Source organism: Callionymus lyra, chromosome 9 (assembly GCF_982586985.1).
Source record: "Callionymus lyra chromosome 9, fCalLyr1.hap1.1, whole genome shotgun sequence".
Classification (NCBI taxonomy): domain Eukaryota; kingdom Metazoa; phylum Chordata; class Actinopteri; order Syngnathiformes; family Callionymidae; genus Callionymus; species Callionymus lyra.
The window spans coordinates 24,187,118-24,202,594 of record NC_141826.1 but is presented as its reverse complement, the minus strand read 5'-3'; the positions used below and the strand labels follow the sequence as shown (position 1 = coordinate 24,202,594).

Sequence of the window (15,477 nt, the reverse complement as noted above, 5' to 3'; positions counted from 1 at the left end):
GTTTGTTGGACAAAAAAAATTCATAAAGGTTAGTCGACTGTACAATAACTACAATGATAATACAATCAGGAGCAACAAGTTTATATAATAAATGCACTAGTGGGAACTTTTGGAAACATTGCCCTCTTGTGGGTACAAGTTGCACATTTAAATAAAATGCAAAACTTTTATTAAGTTGTATTTTTGTAGTTTCGCCTTAATAAAAGTAGTTAATTATGTTATGTAAATCGTTTTTTTTTAAGTAGTTTTAATTCTCTTTATTCTGTTGGCTTTTGTCTTCTATTTGGGGACTTGTCTGTGTGTGTATAAATGTGTGTGTGTAGGGGTGTGTGTGTGTGAGGGAGAAAGTTGAGTCACTGAGAAGTTCGCCCTGAGTGTCGGCTCTCTCTTCCAATGAGGGGCCGGCTCCGGGGCCTCACTCCGCCCACGAGGGGAGTGAGGCGGAGAGGGGCCACGGCAGAGTCTCCGTCCGGGGAGCGAAGTACTTTTCCGTCTCATTTTCCCCCAACGCGGCGGACATGATCGCGTCAAAACATCCAATCGCTCTCTTCCTGAAGCGGACATGCGTGTCAAGTTTGGACGAGTTTGGAGTTCGGACGAGATAATGGCGACGTGACGCCAAGAGGAGAGAAAACTTTTCCAAACTCTCCGGTTCCTCTGCGCACAATGGAGTCTGGCCAGACGAGGCGCCGCGGAGGAGGGAGGCATCTGCCCGGACTCTGCTTCTTCTATCTGCTCTCCTGCGCGTCCGCTCAGCTCAGCTACACCGTGTCAGAGGAGCTCACCCCGGGATCTATCGTGGGGAACATCGCCAAGGATCTGGATCTGAGCCTCCAGCGGATCGTCCAGCGGCGGCTGCGGGTCGTGTCCGAGTCCAGCACGCAGTACTTCGAGGTGAAGCAAAGCACCGGAGATTTGATGATCAAACAAAGGATCGACCGGGAGCAGCAGTGCGAGTCCAGCTCGGAGTGTTCGCTTCATCTTCAGATCCTCATGGACGACCCTCTGGAGATCCAGCGCGTCCTGGTGAACATCGTGGACGTGAACGACAACGCTCCTCAGTTCTCCACCAGCCTGATCTCTCTGGACATCTCAGAAGCGGCAGCTCCGGGTACTCGCTTTCGATTGGAAAGCGCACACGATCCAGATGTGGGTACGAACTCTTTACGCACTTACCACTTGGCCACGAATGACTTTTTCACGCTGAACGTGGAAGCCAAGAGTGATGGGAGTCGGTTCCCAGAGCTGGTGGTGAACAAGGCTCTGGACCGAGAATCTCAGGACTCGTTTGAACTGCTGCTGACCGCTGTGGACGGGGGTCAGCCGGAGAAGTCGGGCACTTCTCTCCTGACCATTAAAGTCCTCGATGTCAATGACAATGCACCACTATTTGATGAACCTGTTGCCAAAATCAGCCTGTTGGAAAACGTTGCACTTGGCACTTTAGTAACACAATTGAATGCAACAGACAGCGACTCTGGTCGTAATGGAGAAGTGTCCTACATTTTCAGTAAATACACTCCGGACCGGATCGTGAAACTCTTCAGTATTGACTCCAAAAATGGTGAAATCCGAGTGAAAGGGGACGTGGATTATGAAAAGTCGTCCTCCTATCACATCACGGTGCAGGCCAGGGACGCCGGCTCGCCCGCGATGGAAGGCTCCTGCAACGTCGTCATCGAGGTCGTGGACGTCAACGACAACGTCCCCGAGGTCAGTCTGACGTCACTGACCAGCCCCATCAGCGAGGACTCCAAACCGGGCACGGCCATCGCTCTGATCAGTGCCCGGGACCTGGACTCGGGGAAGAACGGCGAGTTGACGTTAACTATTCAACCGGGTCTGCCGTTTAAGCTGAACTCGGCCGTCGGTACTCATTACAGTCTGACCACGTCCGGCAAACTGGACCGTGAGTCTTCCCCGGAGTACACGGTGGTCATCAGGGCCGCCGACGCTGGCTCTCCTTCGCTAACCTCACACATATCTTTCGTGGTAAAACTGTCTGACGTCAACGACAACGCTCCCGTCTTCTCACAACCGTCCTACTCGGTGGACATCCCAGAGAACAACGCTCCGAGTTCCCCCATCGCTGTCGTGTCGGCCAGCGACCCGGACCAGGGCGACAACGCTCGGATCAGCTACTTGATTCTTCCCACCATGATCCAGGGGTCTCCGGTGTCTTCCTACGTCTACATAAACCCGGAGAGCGGGCAGATCTACAGCATGCGGTCCCTGGACCACGAGCAGCTGAATGCTTTCAAGATTGACGTTCAGGCCCGGGATGCCGGGTCTCCCCCCAGGACTGCTAACGTCACGGTGCATGTCTTCGTGGGGGATTTGAATGACAATACACCCTCGATTGTTCACCCGGTCATTCCGATAGATGCGGGGCTGGAGCTCTCTGTTCCCCCATCTGCCGGGTCAGGGTTCCTCATAAACAAGCTGGTGGGTTTGGATGCGGACAGCGGGCACAACGCTTGGTTGTTCTACTCCATCGCCCCGGGACCGAATGCCGGCATGTTCCGGATCGGGGCTCACACCGGGGAGCTCAGAACCGCCCGGAAGTGGACGGAGGAGGAAGAGGGTTCCACGTATAGCATCCTGGTCGTCGTCCAGGACAACGGCGATCCTCCGAAGTCCACTTCGGTGAACATCTCCGTGACCGTGGAGGAGAAGGACGCGGTCAAGGACGCGCCGGCGGTTCCTCGCCACACGCCCTTCTACCGCAGCACGGGGATGTCGGACATCTCCTTTTACCTCATCATCTCGTTGGCCTGCGTGTCGGCGGTGTCCTTCATCACCTTCGTCGTCCTGATGGTTCGCTGCCTGAGGCACCGGGACTCTGGGTTCGGGGACTCGGAATGCTGTTGCTATGGCAGCCACAGGACCAGTCGCTACCATCAGAGGCCCAGCAAGGACATGCACCTGCAGCTCAACACCGACGGACCCATACGCTACATGGAGGTCGTGGGGGGCCCCCAGGACCCGCACACGCGCACCTACCGCCCTTGCTACTCCACGCTGTCCAGCAGAAGCGACTTTGTGTTCATGAAGACGCCCATGCTGGGCGACAACAGCACGCTCAGCACCACGCTCAGCAGGAAGCACCTTATGAACTCAGCCGAGGTGAGGGGATGCTTTGATGAGAGTGCCTGTGATGTAACGGGGCTCCTGCGGTTTGAGGGTCATCAATGACGAGTATCCAAACTAAAAATAATCTGGGTTATTCTACGGAACTGGTCCATTTATTTTACAACACGACAAAAAGCTTATTTAAGAGAAATAAAACGTTCAATTTAACTGTTGTAAATGACATAATACACATTTTAATACCATTATAAATATAAATCTACACTTTAAAATTAAAAAAACTGTCCAATTTATGAGTTTCCCGATGGTATCACGTAGATAAGCCGCTCGCATCCATTCAAAATAATTTAAAAACATGTATTTTTAATTATTAAAACTATGCCTTTGATATTATTCTTTATGTTTAAAAACTCTCAATACAGTCACATTTTATTACCATGCCTTAGTTTACATGCCTCTCTGTAACTCTTACACATCCTGGATCTTACGAAGACACTGTTTCTTTTCCAACTGTTCAAACTGTATGTTATACTTACTAGCTTAGCAAGTTGCTAGCATTGCTGGCTTTAGTCATGTGTCATGTCTGTTTTATATTATTATATATTGGAGATTAAAATCTAAATAACATAACTTTCCATTTAAATTACACATTTATAATCTTGAGTATATAATTCAGGGTCTTTTCTTTTACAAGATTAATTCATCTGCTGAATGAAAATAACTTTTAAAAGGATAATATTTATCAAGATTTAACGCCTGAGGTGGGATTTTCTTTTCACAGGTTTTATGTCTGTACATAATATACATTTCCAAAAGGTTGTGTGGAAGACCCTTCAGAACCATTTAGAAGTATCTCCAGTCATCATTAACTAAGTAAATATCACTTATAAACTTGTTTAGTCAAAGATAAAGTTCATACTTTCAACTGTTCAATGGTTCAGTCCAGACCCAGGCCAAGGCAGGAACCCCTGATAGCAGATGGATGGGAGGAAACCGAGTCCAGAGTGTTGAGAACAGAGGAGAAAAAGAATGTTTAGAAAAGCTAAAATAGAGGTTGGAGGGGCGAAGCAGTGGCTAAAAAACAGGAATTCATCTGGGTCACTTGGCTTGACCCCCAACTTCCTGTTACCCTTTGAACTCCTCATGATTTGTTCCAGCACATGACGCAGGCGGTTTCTGAACATTTGGGACAATTTGTGCAAAAGTCCTTTTTAAAGGCTGTTTTTTTATTTTATTGATTCTCATCTGAAGCCTTTTATTTTATTTTCCTTGGTGGCTCATGGTGAGGCTAAAGTAGGTCGTCTGGTCGGTCGACAGGGAACCATCTGTCGCTGCTCCAGTGACACGTGTGCAGCGAGGACGGAATGAAAGAGATAGTGGAAGAGATAGAAGTCTTTGACTCGCACACGTGTGCCGCAGCCTCGCATGGCCCTTGGAAAAGCTGCTTTAGGAAGTGTGTGAGATTGTGATTCACGCATAATTATTCCCCCACTTTTTACGTAACCACGGCAACACCCTGTGGGCTGTTGTGCATTATCGACCGTCACTTCTTATCTAGAACACTTTGTTGGCGACTCGCTCCACTGGGTGGAAGATCGAGTGTTGTTTGGCTCCTCAACCTTTGTCACAACATGTACTCTTTGTTTCTGAGTATCAGAGGCGATTAAAGAAGTCATGTTAAATATTTTTGACACGATTGTTCAAGTAAAAGTAACAGTTTAGTGGAAAAACTTTCACTGTGCGTCAAGAGTTTTGAGTTTTCTGCTTAAAAATAGTCATTAATATTATACGTGAGAATTACTCAGCATTTTTTTTAGGTTTGTTTGTTTATATTTTAGTTAAATTTGCATTAAATAGCTACTTTTAGTTTCATAATTCAACCATTTAATCATCATCTGTTGTTTTTTTTTACCAAACAAAGAAAGTATGGAACACATCACACACATCGACATCATGTGTTTTGTGTTAATAATTCTTTCCACTGACACAGAATATTGAAACAACGTGACAGTTGATGTCTTCAGGGGTTTCTTGCTACAGTGGCAGTTTATTTCCTGTAATCCTAACAACACACGTAAATATTAGCGGTTTGTGTTTAAGGAAGTGTTTTTACGTTTTGGTTTTGTTGGGAGAAAATTTGGTTTCAGCAAACAAACTAGTGTGAGGTGATGTTTAAAACAAACATCCCTTCACGTTTCAAATCAAATAACCAATATTTAAAGGGTAAATTAACTAACTGTTACAAATATATCAAGTTGCTGCTACATATTCATGGTTTTAATTCACATTTAAAAAGAAAAGTAGTTTCATGGTTTTAAATAAACCTCAAAAAGTATTAGGAGTCGAAATATATTTATCTTGTACATCATGTTAACCTAAACTATCCATGTCCTTCCCTTTATCCCACAAGCCTGCAGTCAGTTTCGACCTTGGCAAAGACAAACCTATGTCTCTGTGTGTGTGTGTGTGTGTGTGTGAGTGTGTGTGTGTGTGTGTGTGAGATGAGAGCGAGTCACACAGCTGGAATGTCGGGCCTCTTTATCCATGTTTGGCTCCAGTTTGGAGTTTCTCTCTCGCTGACAAATCTCAGATAAACTTTGGTGCCCACGTTCGATTGTTCATTCACAGAAGTCGAGTCGAGGAAATTCATATTTGTATTCTCAGCCCACTCACGGCTGAGAATACAAGAGGAGGACAAGAGCTTTTTATTCAAGACGTGTGTGTGTCTGTGTCTGTGTGAGGAGGTTTCTCGTTGTTCAGCATCACGACCTCTGGTTTACGAGCCTCTCTGGACCCGAGACTTGTTTAATTCCTGGTTAAAAGGACAGGGTTTTGAGGGGTGAAGAATTAACTTCAATTAATTAGTAATAAAGAACTCATACATTTATTAAACATGTAATTTTGGATTCATTCGTTGTCATTTTATCATAAGTTCTATATATTAAAGGTCTAGCTCAAGTGATTGTTGGTTCAAAACTAGCTTCTGTTACTTTCTTATTTATCTAGAGCTTGTCAAAACACCCCCAAGTCTCATGATGAAGTTGTTGACAAGATATACAGTCACTTAATTTGTTCAGCTCTTAAGCTGTGTCTGTCATGCTCAACACACACACACACACACACACACATCACATGTATCCTACACACACACACTGATGCAGTAAAACGTGTATTTCATGCTGCTTTTCTTTCTGTTCTCCCTGCAGCAAAAGCCCCCCAACAACGACTGGCGCTTCACCCAGGGACAGAGACCCGGACCCAGCGGGTGAGTATCTCACACACACACACGACACACGACGGGCTGATGAAGAACAGGAGGAAGGTGAGGCGGACGGATCTGCCTGTTTACATGCAGCTTTATAAAATGGCTGCCGCAGCTCTCCCCCCCTCCCCCTCCTGTTCTTCTCACCGAGCCTGTGCGGCATCACTCAGTACCAGTGATGAGGGAGCGGGGGGAGGGGAAGGATGGGGGGGGAGGCGGGGGGTCCGGTATTTATCTTATCATTTCCTTTCATCTGAACGACAGCAGTGACGTGTCGATTGTTTTTGTTGTTTTTTTATACGTGTGTTTTGTTTTCTGCTGGTTGATCCAGTTCAGGCGTCGAGTTTAAGTTTAAGGTGCGAATGGTTTCTGTCCCTTTTTGTGTTTCTCATGATCGTCGCACAACACAGTCGAAGCTCCTCACTTACTTAGAGCTGCCCAGCGAGAGTCAAACATGATTCTTTCTTCCCTAACATGTAGCGTTTATCAAGGGAAACAATTACTATTATTGTTATTATTATGTTATTACTAGGGACAATGATGGCAGCGGTTCTGTAACCAAAAAGCAACACAGATTTTGAGATTCTTCTCAATGAAAATCTTTATTTAACGTTTGTAAAAAATACATGAATGTGGCTCCAACTCCAGGTAGAACATCACCTGACTTGCTATTTAGCAGAAATTTCTGTTTACTTCCTGTTTGTGCGACGACGTGATTGGCTAAATATATAAAGCCAAACAGGAAGTAGAATGGACCCGATCTTTCCGTTGCTGTCGAACAGGTCGTGTTCTTAACGGAAGCCGAGATGCATCATATTCTCAAAGTTTGTATTGTTGTTTGTAGGAAAACATTTTCAAAACATAAGTTTAAAGTTTGATTTTAAAAATTAAAATAATATTTTTTAAATATTTATTTTACACAATTAAGCCCCAAAATAACGCTGACAGAAAGAGAGACGATGTATATTATTTCATCAAAATACAGTCAAAGCTACATTGTCAAAAATGTTTTGCCTGCTTAACATGCAATGTTTAGCTACCAAAGCCATTTTAAGATTCAAGATTCATAGTCTTTATTGTTATTTAATGTCAAAGTCAGATTGTGTTGTCAGTGTTGTAAACACAAGACAGGATTGAATTTATGTTCATGACAGGTTAACATAAACATAGTGAGATTAATAACAAGATAACAGATAATGAAACAAAATAAGATGGGTAAAATAAAAAATAATATATTAATTCGATTAGGAAATATTCATGATCCGGACAGAAAATACAAGATAAAGAATATTTTAACAATTCCAGCATTTAAAATAAAGTAGACAAGATTTATATTCTTTCACTTTCCTTAGTGTACATTTTTAAAATGCCAGAAGTCTTAACAAATCTCATTATCTTACATTTTAAATGCTGTACTATGGCAATAAAGACTTTATTCTTGAATCAAAAGAGTCGTCTTGGCTCCAGTACCAGACAGAACCGAAGCACTGGCAAAGCGATGATGATCCAACACTATATATATATATATATATATATATATATATATATATATATATATATATATATATATATATATATATATATATATATATATATTTGAAGGTTTAACAGAATCAAATCAGCCTCAGAATGAAATACTTCACCACTTAGCATTAGCATACATGCTAACAACTTCTATAGCAACCTCAAATTCCACTTGTAGAAACATCTCAACTGACTCCTTTCCTTCTCATACTAACAAAAAAAAACTTTTGGAAAATAGAAAAAAAAAATACTAAACTGATTCTTTACAAATTGTATAACCTGTTGTGTTTTTAGTCCCCACATGCCGTACGGTACACACATACGATGGACGCCGAAGAGTGGGACAAGGTACTAATTTAGTCGTAGACTCTGTGGTCACCTCCTGCGCTCGGTAGCTGCCCGGCGGTCACCGACTGCTTGGTGTCGGCTGGTCCCGCCAGCTACGGAGTCCGGGGGCGTCGCCAGTAGGTAGAGGATGACTGCTGATGTGCTGTGTGTAGTTGTACCTAACCCATAGCTTCTGTTAATCTCCCTGAAAGTTTGATGGGGTTTGTTGATCCATGTGCTTTAGAGGCCACAATGCCTGCTGTGGCGTAGACGGGACTGTGACATCTCTGTGTGTTTCGTAGCTACTGCCTTGTACATCCGACCGACCGATCCGAGTCCGGCTTCTCTGTGTCGTTATCATGTCATTAGCGGCTGAAAGTCTTATCGTCTCGCTTCTTCATCGTGACCTGAAAGAAAAGAAGCTTGAGATATATAAGGGGGGGGGGGCGTCCTGTGTTCGCAGCAGAGGAAAGACTCACCATCCTGTTGTGGTTCCACCGCTTCTGGACGACGGTGTTTGACCGCAGGAAGTGATAACGTCGACCACAGGATGTGCTTAACACAACCGCAGCCAGGATAAGAGCGCAGACAGGATTTAACTTTAACGTTTTTTTTTATTTATCTCTACTCGAGCCTCGCTCTCCCTCCTTCACCGTCTGGCTCTGGATCCGAAGAACCGAAGCCAGTTTGGCATCGTAAGATAATCAAAGATACATTTCCAACCAGAGACAGATTGCGAGGAAAATATTTAGTTTTGGATCGAAACCTTTAGACCGAGCTGGTCGAAAGGTTCCAATCGAATAAAAAACGGTATTTACTTTAGTTAAAATATATTCTGTTTTGATGAAATTCAATAAAAAATAATTGAATTTGGGAAAATAAAGCAGAACCAAAATGGTTTGACATGATATTTTTGATCATTTTATAGTAATTAAAGTACTATAATTTACCTGAAACTTAACATAAGTACATTTTCCAGGCTATAAATTTAAGAAAAAAAGAGAAAATGTAACATTTCATTTTTCTTTCAAACCACAGGTGTTGCTCTACTACTTAGTGAAAAATAGTAACAATGGAATAAGAAAAGATAAGAACTTCAATGTCGATATTTTCATTTAAACGTTTCATTTTTCTTTATCAGAATAATGTGTCTCTATCTTTAAATTGCTTCAGCGCCAGCTATTCCTTCTACTGCTTTCAGACAACATTGTTTTTTTATTATGATTTATTAAGCTGACACAGTACTTAAGTAAGTAATATTTATATAGTACTTTTCTAGACCAGGGTCACAAAGCGCTTAAACAATCAAACAAATACACAGTTAAAATATATAATTTAAAGATCAAGATAACACGAGACAAACACAGGAGTCCGAGAATCAAGCAGCCAGTGAAGAGATTTAAGGATCGGATAAATGTGAGTTCTTCTATGAGAGCAAAACAAAACAAAGTACAGTATTTCAACAAAATTGCACGGAAGTCATAGTAGGATAACAGTTAATAATAAGTACTTTGAAAGAAAAGGTTCATGAAAAAAATCTATAGAATTTTCATAACTTCTTCTTGTAGAAATTCTGGTTTAAAACCTAGTTTTTGAGGATATTTTAAAGCGACCGATCGTCCAGATTCGTTCTTTGATACGCGACTCCGTGAGCACGTAGATGAACAGAATCAACCGCAGGAATCTCCGCTTTGTTCCCCACATGCAAATAGTCCACTTTGACTAAGCGAGGCTTTGAAGGTGGAGTTTGCACAGATGGAAAAGATCAACTTTCCCCGCCTGACTCTGCAGACAAGCATTTCCTTCGAAGCTCCGATCCAAGAGCGTCATTCCCGAGTGAATGCAGTGGAGATCAATGTGTTTTTCCCCCTGTTTTATCGGATCACTTGAACACGCTTGCTACTGTGTGTCGGTGTGCGGACACATTTGTCCCTTAACAAGAGTGTGTGTTTGTTTGAGACACACCCTGTTTTTTGTGTGTGTATTACATACCCTCCTTGTTTTCCCAGCCAGTTCTCCTCAGGCCGTGTTTCACTGTCAGCTGCTTTGCCTCATCAACGCTCACGTCTGCGATGAGCCGCCATGTTCTCACGCCGGCTCTCTCTCGCTCTCTCTCTCTCTCTCCAGGGCTGCCGGAGGACCTGAGGTTGCCATGGGAACCGGCCCCTGGCCCCAACCCCCAACCGAGGCTGAGCAACTCCAAGCTCTGATGGCCGCCGCCAACGGTGAGTCTCGCACCGCCTCGCAGGTCTGACGCGTGTTCGGGGTGCGTGGGTTGAAGTCGCACAAATATTTACAAACATATCTTCCTCGTGCATTTCCTCGCCAACCTCAGATCGTTACGTTTGAAGCAAGATCTACGACTAGAGAGTAAAACTGTACAGTTTCACCACATAAAATGTTGTTTGTGGGAGGTGAAGAGGAGAGTGTGGGTACGGTGGAACGTCATAAAGATGCTCTTTGGAAACAGAAGGTTTGGACGTTGAGGGTTGTGGAGAAAATACAAAAAAAGGTTTGAAAAAAGTAACAAATAGCTGTAAAGTGGATTAAAACTAACTGAATTTAGGCACTTTAAAATTCACAATTTAATAGCATTAAACTAAATAAGAATAACATAAAAATGCTAACAATTGGAGCTAGCTGTGTTAGCTATGTTAGCTAAAACAAAAGCTTAGCATTTATGATACATTTAATTCATTGAAAGTGTGAAATCCCAACAGATTCATCAGAATATAATTGACAGTTTCAATGACACTATATTAGAGAAAAGAAACGAGCATCGTTGCATAGGAAACGATTCCTTTTAACAGGCAGAAACCTTGAGCAGAACCAGACTCGAGTGTGAAAAGCCTCTTGCTGTCGAGTAGCAAGAGTTGAAGGAGCTCAGGTTATGAAGGACAAGATCAGAACTATCACGAGGGAAGGTGGGAAGTCAGTGGACATAGTAAGTTAATGGAGGTTTGTCACCTCATGTCATTAACCCCGGAAGTCTACCCTTCCAAGGGACTCGTTGTACAAACAAAGCGGGGCATGATTGCAGCTGGCTAGAGGAGGAGTGAAGCCATTATTATTGTCACAATGGACTCTCGTAACCTCTCGTTCGCCCAGATTTCAGAGCTAGTTTATAAAGTAATACGTTCAAAACATGGTCATGATGAGGAACTAACTGCATCTTGGAGAATCAGGAGACTTTTCACATGAGCTGTCCTTCAAGTCCATATTTTAAACAAGTTACTTTCATCTACGTTCATCTATTTATGTATAAAAAAGAGTTTCAGCGTGAAACAAATCCATATAAAGTTCAATTATTCGACCCGTTGTTTCCGAGTAAACACGAGGTGACCGAAGCCAACATGCACTTGTTTGCCTCCAGGTTTGAAAACCAAACAAATCTGTGTTTAATTCAATAACATGTCGGCGTTCCATGTGTCTACTGTAAACTCGCGCTCGCGTCTTCTGTTGAATCGTAAGCAGACGGCGAGCTGGTCCGGCGAAGCAACCCGACACCCACGCTCTCGCTCAGACTCTTTTTGCTCAAGAAATAAAGTTTATTCACACGTTCAGTTCATCATACGAGCGGTGACGTCCAGGTCCAGATCACTGCTGTGTTTACTCCTCAGTGAACTCAGTATTTTCCACTGTTATTGTCACTTTGACACGTCAATGTTTGTCTCTGCGAAAACAGACCAGAATGTTTCCTATGTCGCAAGAAAGAAGGACAGAAAGTCTCGGATTTTAAGAGAGAAAAACTCTGGTTAATTTACTGGAAGCGCAGCGAGGACGTCACCATTGTGTTTATATATACTGTGGCAGAGGGGAGGCTGGGGGAGGGAGGATGGGGGAGGGAGCATCTGTGGCTCTGCAATGCAGGGGCTGAGAGAGAGAGAGAGAGTCGAGAGCCGAGCGTCATGCGCACTCGGCATGATGGGAGAAACGAAATGGAGGGACTCTGAGTCATAGGAATGTTACACATGTTTTTTAATAGTCGTGTAATGTTGGAGAGACGTCGTCCGCTCGAGCACAGAGAGGGTTTCGAACCGCATACCAAAGCGTAAGAGTCGCTCGCAGGGTCGGACTAGAATAGTTTCACAAGCCCCCGCAGAGAGACCAGTTTCCCAGTTGCTCGGTTGGATCTTAGTGTGTGTGTCGGGTCCAGGTCAGAGCAGGAGGAGGAAGAACGAGGCCCCGGAGCCACATGTGACTTAGCCCTGAAACTATGACATTTTGATTCATGTTCTTTTCTATGGTGTTATTTTACTGAAATAAAAAACGTTCATTGAATTAAATAAAAACATATTTTCACTCTATATAATATGATTAAGGAAAGGCCTTTTTTTGTTTTAATTTAAAGTATTTGGACGTTTTTAAAAGGAAATAATTTAATTTCTAACTTTAATTTAAAGCCTTTTAATGTCTTTAAGTTTGTGAATCAAAGTATTTTATTTATTTATTCATAACTTTCATTTAAAGTATTTCAAAGTTTTGGTTTGTTCTTTAATTAAATAATATATATATTTTTCAAACTCTATTTGAAGTGTTTTATATGTTTTTTAATCAAAGTATTAAATCGTTTATTTATAACCTTAATTTAAACTTTTTTTGAATGAAAGTTTTTTCATTTTTGTTAATGACTATAAGGTATTTTTAAAATTTTTTTTTGTAGTTTTAACATCTTGTTCTCTTTAAGAAGAGTTTAGGAATATTATGTCTGCATGTTATAACAATGTATGATGAAATAATTAAACAAATATTACCATAACTTGCAGATATAACTATTATTTTTCATCTAAAGAGTTATTTTTACCCACAAAAACTCGAAAATTCTGTAAAAGATTGAATTTATTTGCACCTGTATTCTACTTTATTTCGTCGTTGTCGCTAACTATTTTCATTCTCTCCTCCCCTTCCTCCTCCTCTTCCTCTTCCATCCCGCTCCACCCCTCTTCCCGCCAGAAGTGAGCGAGGCCACGGGCACCCTGGGACCCGGCACGATGGGCCTGAGCACCCGCTACAGCCCCCAGTTCACCCTGCAGCACGTGCCGGACTACCGGCAGAACGTCTACATCCCGGGCAGCACCGCCACGCTCACCTCCAACCCCCAGCAGCAGCAGCAGCAGCAGCAGCTGCAGCAGCAGCAGCAGCAGCAGCAGCAGCAGGCCACGGCCCAGCAGGCCGCCCAGCAGGCTCTGCCCCCGCCCCAGAACCCCGGCCAGCCCGAGCCCCCCAAGGCCGCCCAGACGCCGGCCTCCAAGAAGAAGTCCACCAAGAAGGAGAAGAAGTAGACCCGGGGGTCTTGAACCCTCCCACACACCCGGCCGGTCCCGTATCTCTCCAGGCGTCTGATCACATGGACAAACTTGACGGTTCTTTAAACTTTGAAGACCCTTAGAAAAATCTGAATGTGTGTCGGTGTTGTCGTGCTGAAGGTCCAGTACCAATGTGTGGGTAGATATATCCGTGGGCAGGGTGTGGGGGGGGGGGTCTTATTTTTTGGCAGAAATCAATAGATTCATTGTAAGTAACCATGCTGGTATAAGTGACGTGAGTCCACATGTAAATGGAAAGTTCGGATATTTTAAACTTATGGCTTAAATCCCCCCGTCCCCCCCGGCCCCCCGGCGTAGGATCAGCGGAGGCTGATCTCGACAGGTGTTACCAACTCTTCTGCATGTTTAAGGATCATAGTTTTAGAGAAGGAAAGCTATGCATCGCTACCACGAGGAGGTTTCTATCAATCAACCCCTCCCTCCCCACACGTAGCATTTACTCGACACTTATCGATATTTGTAAGAGCATGAGCTTGTAGGAGTGCAGCTGCAGAGCACACCTTTTGACTCCCCTCCAGATGTGCCCCCCAAACCCCCCCAAACACACACACACACACGCCAAAACCTTGAGCCATGTTTGTATCCGGAGATTCCGAGATCCTAGAGCTGAAACTTCTCGACAGTTTTATTTTTTTTTCTCTCGTCTTCTTGGAGACTCGCATAGAGGCGTCGTCTGTGTTGAGACGACACGGAGTCCATACTTGTCGGGACCCCCGGGGTCCCGGGGCGGAAGTGAAGGGGTTCAGTTTGCTTGTGGTTCTACCCACTGAATGTACAGAGGAAGCAGGATTGAGGACGCCCCCCCCCCCCCCACCACGTGTTGTAGACCGAGAGCCACTCGACAGAACAGCTACACTGTCCCGCTCACCTCCTCTCTGCACGAGGCCCCCCCCCTTGACCCCCCTGACGCCCCCTTAACCCCTTGTAAATAGACAAAAAGTTGTTGGTATGAGCCAGTAGTTTGTACAGAAGGGACCATGACCAACGTTTCCAGTCCCTCTCCACAAGCTGTGGCCTACTACTGGAATGTGTTGCATTTTGTTTTACAAGAAAAAAAAACTCCGATTTAAAAAACCTCAAAAAAAAACAACTCAATTATCAATGAAACTGCGATGTTTGTGTTGCAATGTAGTAACTAAGCACCATGAAAGCCGACTAACACTTCAGTGTAAATAAACCAGTAAAGGAGACTTTAGCGGGAGGCACACTTCTAGACTAGTTAACTCGTGATACGTGATGCAAATATTTTTGTGTTCATTTCCTCTCTCTCTCTATCTCTTTCTCTCTCTCTTTCTCTCTATCGTTTATCACCCTTGTAAGAGACACGAAACGAAAAAAGAAAAAAGAAAAAAAGAAATAGTTCTATCCTTCTGTAACCTCAATGTTCTTTTGCGGTGGTTTTATCTCGTGCATTTGTGAACGAATGCCTTTCATTCTCTTTCTGTCCAGCAAATGATTATAAATATTATATATGTGTGAGTCCGTCCGTTGCTGAATTAACTCTATCCTGCTGTGTTATCTTTCTTATCAAATGCTTATCCCCCCCTCCCCCCCACGCTATACCCTTGTGTTACTCTCTTATTTTTATGCTAATATTTATATTGCTGTTTTATTTTCTCTTGGACACTGACATTTCAAATAAAAAGGATTATGAAATCATTCACTTGTTTCTGTGTTCTTTGCTTCAATATGAGTCGATTAAAATTAGAATAATGACTCGCCTTCAGTGAATATAAACACAAAAAAAGAGATTTCGAACAAGATACTGGTCCCATTATTTCATCAGTTTAGTTGAAGATAAAGTAGTTTATTATCAAGTTATTTCAAATCAGTTTATCAGTTTAAGAGTGAATTGAATACTTGAGATCCAAGCTTTTGTCTTTGATTTATTCTGAATATTATATTCTAAATATTATACTACACTAACTACAAATATAAACTATAGTA

At 43.2% G+C, this 15,477-nt stretch overlaps 1 protein-coding gene across 28 annotated transcripts in view; it reads left to right on the top strand.

Moving 5' to 3' along the window:
* The window catches only part of LOC148072337 (protocadherin gamma-C5-like), a 171,318-nt gene extending 156,129 nt beyond the window's left edge, over positions 1–15,189 (top strand). For 11 of the 28 annotated variants that reach the window (XM_087799913.1, XM_087799927.1, XM_087799926.1 and 8 more), the window contains exons 2-5: positions 6,297–6,355; positions 8,171–8,224; positions 10,331–10,428; positions 13,157–15,189. In XM_087799913.1, coding sequence (XP_087656039.1) covers positions 6,297–6,355; positions 8,171–8,224; positions 10,331–10,428; positions 13,157–13,485 — 540 coding nt within the window. In that variant the 3' untranslated portion in view covers positions 13,486–15,189. Of the gene's footprint in view, positions 1–371; positions 3,127–6,296; positions 6,356–8,170; positions 8,225–10,330; positions 10,429–13,156 lie in introns of those variants that run through there. The other 17 variants (XM_087799925.1, XM_087799935.1, XM_087799934.1 and 14 more) reach the window with 7 other exon arrangements.
* The last annotated feature ends 288 nt before the right edge of the window (positions 15,190–15,477 follow it).